Source organism: Athene cunicularia (genome assembly GCF_003259725.1).
Source record: "Athene cunicularia isolate RWA chromosome 12 unlocalized genomic scaffold, athCun1 chr12_part1, whole genome shotgun sequence".
Classification (NCBI taxonomy): Eukaryota; Metazoa; Chordata; class Aves; order Strigiformes; family Strigidae; genus Athene; species Athene cunicularia.
The window spans coordinates 17,471,343-17,488,122 of NW_020799116.1; the positions used below are offsets into that span (position 1 = coordinate 17,471,343).

Genomic DNA, 16,780 nt, shown 5'->3' on the forward strand with positions numbered 1-16,780 from the left:
CCGACCCCGCCACCCCCCGGAGGTCGCGGAGAAATAAAGAGCGAGCTCAGCGCCACCGGCTCCGCCCCCGCCTCCCCCAGCGGCTCAGTTAAGCCGAGGTTTAGTTTAACCCGCAGCCAGAGTGTGCGGCAGCCCTGGGGCAGGGCAGCCCTCCCTCACATGCCCCCACACCCCGCTGTGGGATCACATCACTTCGTCACGGCCCCAGACACCCCTTCTGCCCCATCCAGGTGCCCCCCTGCCTGCACATCGGCCATAAGGGGCACAACCTGCTCCCTGGGGGCACCTCAGGCACCTGCCCCTGGCTCATTCTTGGTTCTGCACCCAGGGCCAGAAGGGAACAGAGCGGAGCCCCCCTCTGCAGTGAGTTGGTTAGTCAGTTAGTTCCACATGCCACAGACTTTTATTGCACAAAGATATCAAATGCCACATGCACATCCTACAACCATTTGATTAGAGCAGCTATGTTAAACAGCACTTGTGTAGGCCACGGAGTCGAGAGCAAGGCGTTTTAAAAGTTAGTGACAGGCTGGCACGTAGCACAAAGACAAGGCAGTAACACAAGTGACAGACTGGCACCCTGCCAGGGAGGAACGTGCAGGAGAGACAAGTGTGTTTGTGTATCACTGAGGGTTGCTGACACACGTTGTACTTCAGGATCTTTCTCTGAGGAGTTTCCTGGCAGAGGGTTCCTCTCCCTTACCTGCCCCCCACGCTGATGAGACTCAGCCCCAGCAGCACTTGCCCCAGCCCTGTGCTGACGAGCAACCCCTGCCTGCCCCCATGCTCATCCCCAGCCCTGCAAAACCGACAGCCCTTCCCCTCTGCAGCCCCACGACCCGTCACACACACTCTGCGGTCACTCACCCCTTTCCCTGCCTGCCCACAGCCCTGTGCCCCATCACTGTTCCTTCTCTGTGTCACCTCAGCACTGCTGGCAGTCACCCTTGTTGCCATCTGCACATGGTGCAGTAAGGAGGGGAGGCGGTGGTGGACAGAGGCAACCACCCTCTCCAGAGCCTGCACCAAGCGCTCTGCCCTCAAACAGCCCCCACCTGCCCCTGCACCTCTACTGATAGTGAGAGCAGCCGCATTACGCGTCTCCCACCTGCTCTGGGGCCTCAGACCACCACCTGCCCCACCCCAGGGACACTCTCAACCCTCCTTCATCCCACAGCTGACACTCTGCTTTCTCAGGGCATGGTGTTCTCCTGTTTCCTAGGGCCGGCCAGCACAAGGGTGCCACAAACTCTTAACACCCTGTCCCCAGCTAACTGCCCCCTCATCCCTCCCCAGCACACTGCCTGTCCCAAACCTGCCCAGCCCCAAGCCAGGTGAAGAACCTTACTTCCTGCCCACCACATCCTAAAGTATCTCTGACCTGCCTGGGCCTCCCCACTGTCACTCCTGTCCTCTGACATCGCTATTCTCACCTCCTCTTCTTCTTCCACCTGAGGCACTACAATGCTCTGCACGGCCACACTCCCCTTTCTCACCCACCACCCCCAGAAGTGTTTCATGCTCACAACCCCCCCGACCCTCCTCAGCAGCCCCTCCAGACCCCTCAGGCCCCAGCCCAGCACACACAGGTGAACAGCCACCACCTCTGCTGCCAACCCTCCACCTTTCCTAAAGGCTGACCCCATCCCTCTATGAGTCAAACTGACCATACCACATCAGTTACCAAAATATTGATGTCACATTGCACTAAGCTCACTCAGAAAACAGGCATGTCATCAAAACATTTATTTTTAGACCTTCTGACCTGCTCTCACACAGAACTTGCACATCCTGCACATCTAACTAACCAGTTACCTACCAGAGGGCTGCTGGTACCAGTTCTGGGTAGGTAACGCTTGCTGATGTCATCTGTGATGCACTGACTGATGTGCTTCACTGGTTGCCCAGCCAGTAACACTGTTCCCTCACTGTCCCCCTGCAGAATCACACCTGCTGTAGTTCCCAGGGCTCTCGGGGCAGCTACAGCCCTGACATACCTTGTCACACCTCATGAGGGGGGTGGTCCACACTGACCTCACCAAGCACTGGAGACTCAGAACTCCATTTTTGAGCCCTTTCTCTGGGCACAGAGCAGGGAGCAGTGGGTTCCCACCCCCAGCACTTGCTCTCCAGCCTCTGTACTCCTCCAGCAGCCTCCTGGCAGCTCCCTTATGGCCCAGAACAAGGACTCATCCTCTGTTCTGCCTGCAAAGCACCTCAGGGAAAGGGACGGAGCCAGTGAAGGGAAAAAAATAAACACACCTTCTACACACATACTTAAGTGTCAAACGCCCTTTAGTGGTAGACAGAGGTGCTGCTGGCCGAGCAGCCCGGCCCCACGTACAGACTTGCACGGTGCTGTTGCCCTCACCGGATATGCACCATCTCCTCCAGGAAGGGGGTTTTCATGCAGCCTGTGCAGAGCTGATCCATCCAGAGCGGAGCCTCGTGCTGCAGCGGGGTGCGCCGGGGGTAGAAGGTGAAATTCACGTCATAGTTCAGTAGGCAGCTGATGGAAGCCATGTAGATATCAGAGAAACGCACCAGCCGTCGAGAGAAGTACGTGGGGTTGTGGAAGGTGCGAAAGATGCTCCCAAACTGGGGGTTGAACAGGTTCTTTGTCAGCGACCTGAAAGAGATGGTGCTCTAGATAAGAGGGCAGGGGCACAGGTTCCTCCTCCAATACCTTAGTCCTGGACCACTCCACTCCCAGAAGACATTTTGGGATCATCCTGAGTACCCTGGCACCCAGGCTGTGCTGCAGACCCATCCTTGTGCAGTGACACTGATGAATATTTGCTGCACTCTTTGTTACCACACCTTTTAGGGGCAGGGGCCCACCTGCAGTGCCAGGAGCTGCAGTAGCAGGTGGCCCATCAACCCCTCCCAGCACAGGCTGCCACCACCTCCCCTTCCCCAAGAGGCCTTCAAACCCATCCATCCTCCCAGGCTGCAGGGCAGCCACAATGCTGCCCCCACCCACCACACAAGTGCCCCCTGGGAGGGCCCCAGGCCAAGACCTGCAGCACCACTGTTCCCAAAACAAGTTACAAAACACACCCAGATCAGGCCTGGGAGCCCCCCAAGGGGCCGCCTGAGTGAGGGGGACATTGCTCACCTGATCTCCTGACGTTCCTTCATCCACTCCAGCAATACTTGCTTCGACTCCGCATCCTGATACATCTGCAAAGACAACAGCAGAAAGCACCCCGTGGCGTCAGTCCTCAGGCCACACCTCAGCTCCCCCCAGTTCCCACTGTAACAAACTCATGAGTCCATTGCACCAGGAGGAGGATGAGATATTTTTGAGAGCACAGGCAAGACGGTACGTCCCTCGATTCCCCTAAGCCCAAAAGGCAGACTCAGAGGGCAGCATACTACCTGTCCTGCCCAGACAGGAGTTGTTTACCTGCATTCTCTCTAGCAGCCCTGTCAGAGCCTGCTGCCAGGTCAGGGAGTGCATGTACTGCTCTGTGTTTATGATACGAATCTCCGTCTCCAGTTCAGGAACGATGGCTCCAGTCCTCCAGCCATGACGCAGCATGAGGTCCTAGAGGTCAGGGTGAAAAAACAACCAAGAATTCAACAAGAAGTCTGAAAGCCAAACACAACCCTGTTTCCTAGAAGAGTAGTCTGTTCCCATTATAGATTCTCAGGGGACAGGCGGCCACAGCCCATGCCAAGTCATGCCCATAACAGCCATCTCCTGGCCACCAGAATCAGCTGCATGAATGACCTAGAAATGCAGGATCTACACAACCTGCTCTCAAATTCACAGACCAGCAGATGTACTTCAGAAGCCCTTTCTCCACTGCTTGCTTCTGCTTGACAGCAGAATGAGGATGCTCATGTGTCCTACGTGTGCCCTGAAAGCCGCAGTCTGCAGAGCACGCAGCACTGCGCAGCACAGACCTGAGCACTCAGGTGAGGGCTCTGCCATACACTCCAACAAAGCAGCAGCCACAAGTCACGCCAGCATTCTCCCACCTCCCTGTAGAGCAGAGGCCTTTTCACTTACTGCAAGGTCGCTGTACAGATGATCACCGAAGTAGAGCACCTTGGACCCACGCCAGCCTGTCAGCCTCAAAAAATCAAAGAGGTTTCCCTGCAAGTAAAAGGAGCAAAGAAAGAAATGTAGTTACGGGCCAAATGCCTCCAACCCTGCTGCCTGGTACCAGGCAGCCACCCCAGCAGCGCTGTCAACACAACTGGACGTGCCACCTTACCGCATGCAGATGTGAGACATCAACCTGCTCACTCCCCCACAATCTAAACCCAGAGGTTTCTGTCCTTCCTCACCTCATAACACTTTCTTCCCATATGGCAACTCTACTGTACATCCCTCAGCTTTTCTTAGGCTACAGGAAAAGGCAGAAACTGCGCCAAACCCAACAGGCAATTCAGGGGGAGTTCTGTGCTCTAGGGCACAGCAAGTCAAGAGGATTACATAGACTAAAAAGGCAACAAAAGGAGGCACTTTAGAGGCCAAAAGTAAAAGACACCTAAATTAGAAAAGCCTGAGTGATAAAGAATCTCAGGGGTTCTGGGCTTAGAAGTTGTTGGGCTCAAGTGACAGACTTCACTGCACAGGGTGCATCAGAGGTAAGGTGAGCACCATCAGGCAAGGCTTCTGTAGTCAGGAGCACTTGAGGCTGTTCTCACATCACTGACTAGCATCCCAACCCCAGAGATTAACACCACTCACCCCTTCACAGGAATTGCCTAACCAAGCCAAGAAGCCAGCCAGCCTGGGCAGAATCACAGCTAAGTAAAACAAACCAAATCCCAAAGCACTGGCCAAGGCACAGCACAGGGCAGCTTTCAAGGCTTTCCAAACATCCGTCCACACACAGAGGAGACTTCAGGGACAACCCTTCCATCTCCACACAAGATTTCCACATGAGTCACAATGGAAATAAAACCCACTAGGAAAGGAAAAGGCCCATCAATGCCAGCAGACTAGACTGTGCCAGCACAAGCAATCAATGCAAACCTGTGAGTGGCTCAGCAGCAGTCTCTCCAGCCAGCCCCCGGTGCCAGAAAAGAGCTAGCATGCCTACCCGGCAGCACCGGCCTGGACACAAACCCGCAAACACAAGCCAGCTCCCACAACAGCCTGCAGCCCTGCATTTGGCCACTGGCAGTATGTTGTGTGCACTGCAAAGGGTGCCCAGAACCAGTGCTGGGTCTCCTGTTGCTGCGGCATCACCGGAGCTGTGCAGGCTTCCCTTAACAGCACAGAAACACAGGGCCAGGCACGCCTCTGCATTTCGGGGACACATTGCTCTTGCTCACTTGAGAGTTGCTCAGGAAGCCACTGGCAGAGCAGGGAAATGGACCGCAGCCTTGGGAGGATGATGATCCTCTCGCTGTGCCCCAGACACCTCACACAGCAGTGGGCCTGACTACTAGGAAACCTGCACTTGGACCTCCACTGAGCCACAGACCTGTTAGGTGACCTCCAGGAGGTGGCTGTCCCCCTCCCCTCCTGAGACTGCAGACTAGGGGAGGGATGGGAGTATATACCTGCCACAAACAGAAAACACTACATCTATCAGAAAGGACAGACTAAAGGGCCATCACATGAACTTCCCAGTCTCCAGTGCAGAACACTGATCCCTGAGGTCCCATTTGTATGAGATAAGCAGAGCACACCCACCACACAGCCATGCTTCAGCGGACAGGAACAAGTCAGCTCAGAGGCCTCTAGCGATGTCACCAGCACAGCAAGGTCCATGGCCACTCACACTTGCCATATTATGGCGCTCCAAGAAATCAAAAATGCTGGGGACAGGGTGGACTGCAACCAGGAAATACTGTCACATCCCAAGTACCTCAGATAGGCAACAACATCGATACAGTCAGATCAACATCATGATGAGATGAGGGAGAACTGGAGAGAAGCCCAAAAATCTTACCCATCCCTCCTTCCTCCTCGCCTTTTTCCTTCCTCAATGCACCATTCACTCAGGTGAGCAATCCGTGGCCACAAGATGTAGGCAGTCAAGAGCAGGATTTAATTCAGCAATAAACCCCATGGCTGAGGTGTACCTTTTCTCCTGAGAGAGCTGCTAACCCACTGGGAAATTTTGCTCATGGGAGAGAGACTTTGTATGAGCTCTACTTCCATGTTCCCAGCTACTAGCTCTTGGCAGAGGCTGGGACACCAGTAGAGCACTTTGACAGACTCACTGGACCAGCCAGAGACTTCCCAAGAGCACTACTCAAGGACATGACCTACTTTTGTACCACAGGTCAAGTCCCAGCTACTTGACCGTGATCTCACTAACAGTTTCTTCCTGTGGGACTGGACAGCTCACATAATCAAGAACAAACCGTTCTAAAGCCAGAGGCAACTTGTTCTCTGGGGACAGACCAGCTGCAAGGAGAACACCCCAAGGCAGCAAGTTCACTAGAGTAACAGCCCACCCTTCAGAAGGGGAGAGACTGGAGCCAGGCTTTGTACCCTATTTGATCACCTTTGTTTCTCTATTCCCTCCTCCACACGTTAACCTTTTCCAACCTTACAGAGGACAATTTGGAGTGAGGTGTGGAAGGTCTCTGCACACACATCAGATTTTAGAGAGCTCTGCCTTCTTACCCTGAACTGCCACACTCTTGGGAGTCTCTCCAGGACAAGAGTTTTAGGACCAGGACATCAGAAGAGCTAAGAGAAAACCATACTATTGGTCACACTAGGCAATGTCAGAACAGAGCTCCTAGAGTGAAGGTTTCTTTGTGCGCTGGGGCAGGGGGCATTCACTGAACCCTGCTACACATGCAGAGGATGTTTCCCTACTACCCCTTCTTACAGGAACAGGGCAGCAGCAGGGAAAAGCTTGGCCTGGCAGAGATAGCTCAGCACAGGTCCTCCTGGCAGAAAGCCAAGCACACAACAGCCTAAGTTAACTGGCCCTGCTCTGCCTTTTTTCCCCTTTGTTCCTGTCTATCTTGAATGCCCAGCCCAGCTGAGCTGGGTGGAATACATCACTCCCATTACACACCCTTCTGCAGCCTGATGTATCCAGGCCTGGGTAGAAAACTGTTTCAGAGTTGCAGACAAAAGGTTTTCCTAGAAGGCAATTCTGCCTCCTGCAACTGTAAAAAGTGTGACAGCAGCCTTTTCTACACCCGGCACAAAACATCTCTCATCATTCTCAGAGGTCAGTTTATTACACACTGACAGGCAACACAGGCCTTGGCAGGGCTTTCTGATATAGGAAAAGACCCTTTGTTCTAATGCTTACATCCCAGCAGAAGCTGAAGCTTTTCAGAGGCATGCCAATCACAAGGCCATTGCTCCAAAGCATGCCAAGAGACATGCTGAAAGCATTCAGGGGGACAGTGTCCTACCGGGCCGGCGAGAGCTCTCTGCGTGTGGACAGAGGGCACCTCTCGCTGCTGCCAGCCAGCACAGCACACAGAGCCTAGAGCTTGTCTTCTTACAAATGTCCTCTAACTATCACAGGCACTCTTTTCAAGGACTTCCATTTTTCACTTTTCAAACATCCAACATCCACAAACGACCTACAGAAGAACCCATCATTTTCCCTGACCCTGACAAAGCAAATTCCCCTGTTTCCCAGTGACTTCCAGGCTTTTCCAGTGACTTCCAAAATTACAGGTGTCTTGTAAGTCCCCACCATTTCAGACTCTTGCTTCACATCCCTTATGCACCCATTCACTTTACCTCTTTGTAGATCTTTCCTTTCTCCAGCTGGTTTATTTTGTCCCACTGCAGTGAGCCTTTATCATCAAGTTTTCTAAAAGGTCTGGAAAAAAAAAAAAAACGGGAGATGTCAACCTCTCTTGATTTTCAGTGATTGTTACCCAGCAACCACAACATTTGAATCAGAAAACTTGTCTACCGATGTAACAACTTGTAATGAAAGCTCTAGGTGAGAAGTGACCTTCTGGGCATTCGGCACTATTTTCTCAGGGGAAGAGAAAGGAAAGGAGAAGGAAATACCTTTTCAAAGTTCTTCCATCAACTGCAACCATTTCATGCCAATATCCCTAATAACTCTTGCCCTTCAGATACAGAGAAGAGAAAAAACAAATAATAAAGACTCTCTCTGAAATGCTAAGTCCAAGAAGGCTTTGCCATGAAACACTTTGTGTCCTGTTCCAGTCTGGCTATACCACAGGCCAACACAGACTGTGGAATGTCTTAATAGGATGAAGCAGTGTGTGGGGCAGATGGAAAGCAGACTCCATGCTGATCTTGGCGGCTGACCCGAGCTGGCTCCTGTTGTTCCCTAGGGCTTGCCTGATTACCTTCCACTTGGACAGAAGCAGCAAAACTTGACCCCCGTGAGCACTCATGCTTGATGGGAACATTGCTCCCTCTTGGGATAGGATTTCCAAACCACGAGCTCCATGATCAAAAGTCTTGGTATGAAGCTGCTCCTGCTACAACATGCACAATCTCATCCAGAGTTATTGTATGATCGTGAGGTGCCATAGTGCAAAGGAATCCAGCCTCCCACCATGAACTCTACAGCCTGCTCAGGCAAGGGGCTCCTCAACCACAAGTTGTCTCCAGTGCACACCTGCACTTGCCCTCAGAGAAAACACTCCACAGTTCACTAGAGCTCACCGTCAGGAGGTTCTCTTCACCTTGGATGTATGTGCCATGTCATTCCACTGGCCCACTACATGAGTGGGCGTTAGGCACATGCAGCCATAAGGTTTTATCTCCTAGAGAGCCAGATCATCATAGCTCTGGCTACATTTGTAAGACACCACCTATGTCCCATGAAGAAAACCTTTACCAGGTCAGCACAGCTTATGAAGCCATTTTGTAGGTTTAGTCCTGTTTATGCTAGTGGCCTGGGAAATGAGGAAAAAAAAAATACATAAAGAGGAAAGAACAGACCTCTCCCTCGAGAACTGTAATTCCTGGTCAGTCATAACTTGAGGCAACAAAGCAGACACAAGTTCCCAAAGCAAATAATCTGAAGAGCAAAGCGAGGACAGCAGTTTGCCTATCAGCTAGTCCCTTGGCAGCTCCCAACTGACCACAAAACCCGGCCGCCACATACAAAGGCTTCCAGAGCTGACAATTACCAAACAGCATGTATCCACTAACTAAAAAAATAACCAACCAAAAAACAAACCACACAGATATTTGCTGTGGGGAACAGGAAAATGAAATATTTTGGTCCACTCTCAAGACCTAAAGTCAAAGAATGGCCAACTCTCATACACACCCTTCCATTCCTCTTTTCCTTCTACAGATTTAAGTACATTATTACCACTAAAAAATCTAAGTTAAGTCCAAACCATGACAAAAACCAATGAGGCTTAAGACAGCCAATTCTAGAAACATGCCTTCAGCTTGGCACTACCCATTCGATCCACTTATTCCCAGACTGGCCAGTTTTCATCTTCTCAGAGAGTACCTGAGAGGACAGCAGAAGGCTGGATGCCTACTGGACCTAGATTACGCTTAGAAAACCACTACTCTTTTGGAAGGTAAAAGGAGTCATTTACTCCAGGGAAGAGGGCCCAAAACCTGAGGCCCACATGCAGCAGTGCAGTAACGTCCCAGGACACGTACTTCCGCCGATCAGTGAAGAAGTTGGGCTTGTCAGCTTGCACAATGACCATGTCGAATAAGTCTCGCCAATTCTTGCCAACCATGTGTTTCATTCCTTTGTCCCTAAGGGCAAAGGAACAGAAAAGTTAACAGATCCAGTTACACCCAACGCTACATTGTTACAACAGTCTGTCCTAAATTTATTCTCATGTCAGTAACAGAAGCATAGAGAATCGTGACTCTCCCAAGGCTGTCTCACTGCATGGAGTACTGATGTAGCACTTGGACAGTTTCAAGCTGTCCCACCCTTTCTCCTGTACCATAGGAAGTGCAGAGAAGTCTGTGATGCAGCAAAAGCTGCTAGAGGTAACCCAAAGTGGCAGCTCTGTAACGCTGTGGCCAGCCACAGCCTTGAATCTTCTTCAAAAAGCGAGAGTCAATGACATAGAGCTGCGAGGTGCAACATTCATCACAACCAGTTCCCAGAGAGCACTCTCATGGCTGTTGCCACAAAAACCTCTAGCATACAACTGTCAGATGCTCACAGGAGGGACTGCCCTGCACAGCTCTTGCAGTGTTGTGGTGACCCATCGACGTGCAATAATGGTACTCACACAAAGCTAAAGGGACTGTTTGTAATGAGGAAGAGTTTCTTCTTGTGGTTCACCAGTCGGTTTAGCACAGCATAGATTTCATCCCCATGCAGAATATACTGTTCTATATCAGAACAAAACAGACATCATCAGTCAAAAAATTTTGGCATAAATCATGATCACGTTTCTTTGTTGTCAAGGCAACAAAATCAAACCTAATCCCTATACCACTAGGAATGCAAAAGGCCTGAGTTAGATCCACCTCAGGCAGGCAGGTAGTGAAACACCATGGTGACAAAATGGCAAATGGCCTTCCTCATCCTCATCAATCCCGTCTGGAGGGAAGAGAAAGACTGAGGAACCAAAACAGCTGGCTGGCAAAAAAAGAGGGTTGATACCAAACCATCACAAAAGACATGCACAGCCACTCCAGGCCATGTTGCTGCCAGGAGGTTTCTTTCCCCCAAATGACCAGGAAGCCTTCCCAGATGGTGCCTGTGCATGTTCATGTCATACCAAGGACTGTCATCCCTCACTTACAAGCTGAAGGAAAACAGAAACACAAGCAATGAGGTAGCTGTTTCCTCCATTAAAACAGATTCTCCACCTGACCCTAAATACCACTTGTTTCTTAATGCCATTCTACCCCCCAGCTGCCTTTAAGCATGCCACAATCAAGTATTTCATTAAGTTCTGTGTCCCCCTGACTCCTGTGACTGCGTGTAGGGCCTACACAGCCATCTTACACAGAACACCACATAGTACGAAGGACATCAAAATGGATTTGGCACCAGAGATCTATTTAACTCACCCATATCTTTTTCAATCCATTTGTACATCACTCCTTTCACATGTACATCTCTAATAGCATCCTAAAGAAAAGGGCAGGGAAAAAAAAATCAGTTTTACATATGGCATTCCTGTTTCCTAGCATGCAAACCTATTGCTGCCACTGAGAATCCATACAGTAATGACACATCCCCTGTTCCTGCTGAATGAACAAAAGCTATATCAGTGCTAAGCCGAGGACCTTGTACAGCGAGGCTTGCTAACATGTCAAAAAGAGCACAGTGACTAGCTCAGCTGATGCAATACAAGGGGAAAAAACCTCAAAACCTATCCATGAAAGCACAACTTCCTTTCTGCTCCTTGAAACCAGCACATGTGAACAAGGCAATCAAGACTGTGCATCTCCGAAACCATTTTACTGTCCCAAAACTGTACTGGCCCCGACACTAGCTGTTTTTCCTTCCGCCCTATGTGTGTGGCAGCTCTGCCAAATGTGACCCAAAGGATGGGAGCATGTCCAAGGCAAACAGCAGCAGAGGTGAGCATCTGTGATTCCAAAACATGCCCCACAGGCCAAGGAGGGTGACAGATGGCCAGCGGACACAGGCAGAGCAGAGGTTCCACTAGGAGGGTGAGGGGATGTGCCAAAACAGAGCTGCCCACTTTTCAGGAGGGAGGCAAGTTAAAACAGATATGGTCAAGAGCATCCAAATATCCTCTATTTTCCAGGCCAGAGGCCAAGATGCAACATGTTTATGGACACACCCAACTGAGATTCTTCCCAAGTCTCCACCCAGTGAGATATGCCAGATACACAAAACTATTTCCAGAGCAGCAACACATTTGGCAGTGTTTGCACATACAAATGCTTGTTTTAACATACGGTTTTCATCCCTGACAATTTAGACAGGTAAACAAATGCTGCCTTTCCCCAGGACCCCTAAATCCCTGTTACACTACATGTCCTGCTTCAGGAGCTGCCCTTTCAGACTGGATTCCCACACTTGCCACTGACATTGCTACAGTGACACTTGCACACAATGTCACACAGTCATATGGTCTCACAGCACTGCTGGTGAAACCTGCTCATCACCCCAAAAACCCTTTCCTTCAAATCTGGTAGAGAACCAGAATGTACAGCTTAGATGGGGGATGATTAAGGAGGAGGTGTTATCTCTTCAAAACAGAATTTTAGGAGTCTCTTTTTTCACCATGTGGATTTGAATGGTAAAAAGGCAGACATCACATCTCATTCACCAAGAGACTGCCTTATTGAAAAGAAACTGAACAAAAAGCAAGAGCCCTAACAAGAAAACAACTTTCTCTTTACCAGCAGTGGCACTAAAAGTAAGCAACACTTTGGATTTGTGTCAGAACTCCCTTTGCAGAGCAGAGATTCCAGTGTGCTCCTTCCCTAAACTCCTACCCCTCAAAAAGCAAAAGCAGAAAAAAAAAACAAAAACAAAAGAAAGGGGAAGAACTATAAAGTTCCTTCAGGTAAAATCTTAGTAGCCTGGGGAGATGTCAAACAGGGCTCAAAGACTCCTCCAAAGGAAAGCAGAGTAAATTGTACATTCTTACTCTCAAACACAAAGCAACCAAACTGGTGTGACAGGACTACTTGGTTTACATTCAGCTTCAACCTTTACCATTGCTTCAGGGTCTGCCCTTTTGACTCAGTGCAGTGTTTCTAGCACTCATCCTGATCCCAAATACACAGCGATGCAATCAGGACTACCACTAAGAATTACAGAAGAGTGTCATGTTTAGACATGTCTTAACCCAGTGTGAGCCTAAGCTGTAATAACAGCTGGGGCTATGCAGGTCCTGTCAGATACCTGTCTGTGTAGGCACAGAAGGATCTCTGTGCTCATGTCTGCAAACCATTTCTTTGCACTTGCACTCAGGTACCAGAGAGGGATAAGTTTTGCAAAAACGTTTGTTTATTCTCATTGCACAGAAAAAAACAAGAACCCTTCTGGTGAGAGCACCAGGCAGTCCCCAACTTTTCAGTATAAATTTCAGGCATTGGCAGAGATTTACAGCAGGAGAGTTCTTCTCTGCCTACCTCAGTCACTCCTCAGGAATGATCACACGCCTCAGCAAAGGATGTGAAGACAAATGCCAGGATTTGCACTCAGGAGTTTGGGCCTTGAGCTCACTATTTGCCCTGAAGTGAGCACGTATTAAGGTGTGGCAACCATCCACTTGCTCTCAAGATTTCAATTAGGAACATGTCCATTTTGACCTCAAAGAAGGTTCAGAAGACACTTTTCATAAAACACCTTAGGAATCAGCTAATCTCCCCATTTTCCTCACCTCAAGAGCAAAACCAACTACAACTAACACCCTATAAACATGTTAAGATCTTGTGGGAAACTGGCTGGTATGCTCTTATCAAGCACTAACAGAAAGTCAGAACATAAACTGTAATCTGTGGCTGCAGCAAAGCTGACAGGGTGGATCCTTATCACAAAAGAAGCAGCACAGATGTGGAGCAACATTTCGCTCACAAGACTGAGCAGTGGATGAGCATAAGATTCTCACAAGCTACAAATCAAAAACCCCTCTCCATGGAAGAGGTCATATGCAATAAGGCTTGGCTACCGAGGAAGATCCATAGTCTGACAACATAAATCATCTGGACTACAGCATTAACTAAGAAGTCAAACAGTATCCCTTAACAATGCTGATAATCCCGTGAAGCTGGAGGGCACAGTTAGTACCTTGAAGTAACTGGCTCTTGAAAGCTATAGTCACTCATTGGAAAACATCCCAAAAGGATCAGACTACTCTGTAGCTGCAAAGGGAAGGGGTGGATTCTTAAGAGCAGGCAAGGGCAGGGGCAGGTGTTTCACAACAATTGCTGTATAAAGCAAACTGCTTGGTACATGGGCAGACCAAGTCTCTTTGAAAAATGAGATATTGACAGGAAAACATATAGCTTAAAAGTCTGCAGAACCAGAAAACATTCACACAAGCTTTGTGAAACATTTCCCACAGAAGGACCTTCAACTTAACCAGCCTAGGCATTCCTGCAAGAGATAGTGTACAGCAACACCAGTTATGTAGTACAGACAGAAATCTAACATGTTCTGAAAACACAGTTTGAAAATTCTCTGGTAATGCTCATCTAAAGGGGCAACAATGCTGTCATATTAGGCTACTAACTAACAGCCCCTTAGGTCTGGGTACTGCAGAGCTCATCAGTGCTAACAAGCCAAAGAGCTCACAGTTCTGATGTGGTATGAGCTATGGGGCAGTTGACATTTTACTTACAGATATATCCTTGTAAAGATGCACCTGGTCAAACTCAATGTTGTGAGTTATGAAGTAATCAATGACTGAAGAGAGCAGCGTCATTTCAGGAAGAGAAAAAATGTCCATAAACTGCTTAAGTGATGGACCCTGGAAATCAAAAAATGAAAGAAACATATTAAACAAAAAATACTTTTTTAAAAAAAAAAAAAAAAAAGAGAAACCCAATAAACAGATATCACCCAGTACCATCTGGAAGCCTTTCCAGGCTAACACAAAAGAAAAACACTAATGTGGAAAGTCCCAGCCACTCAGCAAGAAGCCCTCTCAAGCAAAAAACTAACCTAGTGCATTAACACTTAACAAGAGAAAGGCTTCTCCTTCACAGAAATCTTTAAACAAACCCAGCATCATTAACACCATGCGGTGAAGGTGGAGGAAGTGGGGAGTTGGTTCTAGACACTTATTTCAACCCCATGCCCTCTGCTTCCCACCTGGCCTGTTGGCATTAATAGAGGCACCAACAGAACAGAAGCAGCTGTGGCCTTGCTGGAGGTGTCCCATTGTTCATTTAAACCAGGCTGTGACACTGGACACATGGGCACCAAAGCTGCTCTAACCACGTTCCAGGGAGGTTTCCCACAGCAGTGTAAGAATCACACCAACACACCAAAGCAGTTTGTCAATGCCTGCCTGCCCTGGAGTCGCTAGAGAGAACCTGGAGTGGGCACAAAGAAGAGGAAGAAGAACTTCAGCCCACTCAGCAGTAAAGTGGAAATGGAACACTAAATCGTGACCAAGGAATAACTTACCTTGCATTAGGCAAGGTTGCAGCTCTCCCATACATTTGCTATTTTTGTTGCCTATCAATCACAAACCTATCAGCAGATTGACAGTGAACCTTGGCTCCAGAGAGGCTTTCCAGTAAAATAAAGCTTGTTTATTCAGTATGTACCACATGTGCAGAGGACTATGGTGAGTCTCACTGGTAAGCTGAAGCTGGAATCAATTTTTTCATCTTTCATCGCTGAAGTGCCAGATCCCAGATCAGCCAAGGGGACACTTACTAAGGCCTTGTACATGAAAAGCAATTTGGGAAGCGCACAGACCTCTCAATCAACCTGGTCACCAGAGGTGCCCTGGCAATCAGTCACATCATGCTTGTACATGTGAGCTTTGAGCAATCCATGACTGACAGCTGCAAAGTTGCAACTTTAGGATAGCACTGGTCCACATCAGAAGGCATTTATTATAGCTGTGTGAAGGACAGACATGAAAGCAGCATCTGAAAGATCACAGAAGGTACACAAGGTGGAAGCTGACAGAGGGCACACACTGCCTAATGACAAAGATGTGCCACTGTCATGTTGTTACATCCTGACATCTCCCATTTAGTCTGGTCATGTAAGGGTAGAACAAGAGACTGTTTGCAGCACTATCTAAAGGCAATACTGGGACAAAACAAGTTGGGGTCAAGAAAGAAGATGCAAAAGGGCAAAGGAATAACAAACAGCATTTTGTCTGAGGTCTGTTACCACAAAATACTGCAATCAAAAGCTATGCTGGTGTGCTGAGGGTTATACAATTTCTATCCAGCCAGCCAGCCCACACAGGACAACTTGACCTACAGCAGAAGAAAACACAAAGAACACCCTCTGGTTTGGGCCACATATTGCACACAGTGCTGCTGCTTTGCAATACTCGCCGAAGCTTTTCAACAGACTTTTGTCCATTTTGATATGTAGTTGCTAAGGGAACATTTCTCCCACTAGCAAAACCAACATTTCCTGAAAACAGTCCCGACCCTTTTTTCCTATTCAGTGATTCTGGGAAAGAAGCAAGAGGGACACAGACAGGCAATTCCTACTGAAATACCTGGTATGGGATTTAGCAGAGCACAGCAGAGCAATGACCGGTCCCACTAAGACCTTAAACATAGAGACAGTTAAACGTTCAGTGCTAACAGCAAAGACTTACCTTGTAGGAAGTCAACTCTGATTTAATTTTTGTGCTGTATGCCATCATCCTACAAGTCCAGCCTCCCCCCCTCCCTTTAGTGGCCTCAACTTCCTTAGGGAAGACAGATTGACACAAGTCAGGGTGAAAACTGAACAGTAGTTTTAGAAGAATACTACATATGCTTTTTCCACAACACCCATAAGTTCCCCACCTTCATTAAAGGCCAGCACTAGTCCTGCCAGAGAAAACCACACTAGCTGCATTGTCTAAGCCTGGGCAAGATCTGTGCCCACCTACTGCAGGTGTTGGGATGTTGGTAGCTGTCCACAAACTCCTGCCAACAGAGGATCAAGAAAACCCTTAAGGAAGAATATTTACACACTTCAGCTACATCAGTACCACTTATCTTATGCCTTGTTGCCTGGAATCACTGACCTGACAGACCCTCCTGTCACCCATACAGGTAGCAACATCAGCATGGCAGACTAAAGAGGACAAGGTCAAAGATCCCTGCTACAGCCTCACTCCACACCAATTGCACTGCTCCTGCTCACATCAGCAGTCAACCCAGATGCTTTCCCATTAAGGTGCTACTGGCACAGGTTGAGCAGACATTGTTGGATGCAAACAGCATTAGTTG

The 16,780-nt window shown here is 48.8% G+C and overlaps 2 protein-coding genes across 2 annotated transcripts in view; one reads left to right on the forward strand and one right to left on the reverse strand.

The window, feature by feature from the left end:
• Positions 1–367, forward strand: part of STAB1 (stabilin 1) — a 58,721-nt gene extending 58,354 nt beyond the window's left edge. Inside the window, exon 69 of the mRNA XM_026857597.1 lies at positions 329–367. Within this exon, the coding sequence (XP_026713398.1) occupies positions 329–367 (39 nt within the window). The remainder of the gene's footprint in view (positions 1–328) is intronic.
• Positions 368–392: 25 nt separating this feature from the next.
• Positions 393–16,780, reverse strand: part of NT5DC2 (5'-nucleotidase domain containing 2) — a 30,156-nt gene continuing 13,768 nt past the window's right edge. Inside the window, exons 6-14 of the mRNA XM_026857456.1 lie at positions 14,203–14,331; positions 10,946–11,006; positions 10,156–10,258; positions 9,563–9,664; positions 7,691–7,772; positions 4,019–4,105; positions 3,410–3,550; positions 3,119–3,183; positions 393–2,629 (exon numbers count right to left, since the gene is read on the reverse strand). Of these exons, the coding sequence (XP_026713257.1) occupies positions 2,368–2,629; positions 3,119–3,183; positions 3,410–3,550; positions 4,019–4,105; positions 7,691–7,772; positions 9,563–9,664; positions 10,156–10,258; positions 10,946–11,006; positions 14,203–14,331 (1,032 nt within the window). The 3' untranslated portion in view covers positions 393–2,367. The remainder of the gene's footprint in view (positions 2,630–3,118; positions 3,184–3,409; positions 3,551–4,018; positions 4,106–7,690; positions 7,773–9,562; positions 9,665–10,155; positions 10,259–10,945; positions 11,007–14,202; positions 14,332–16,780) is intronic.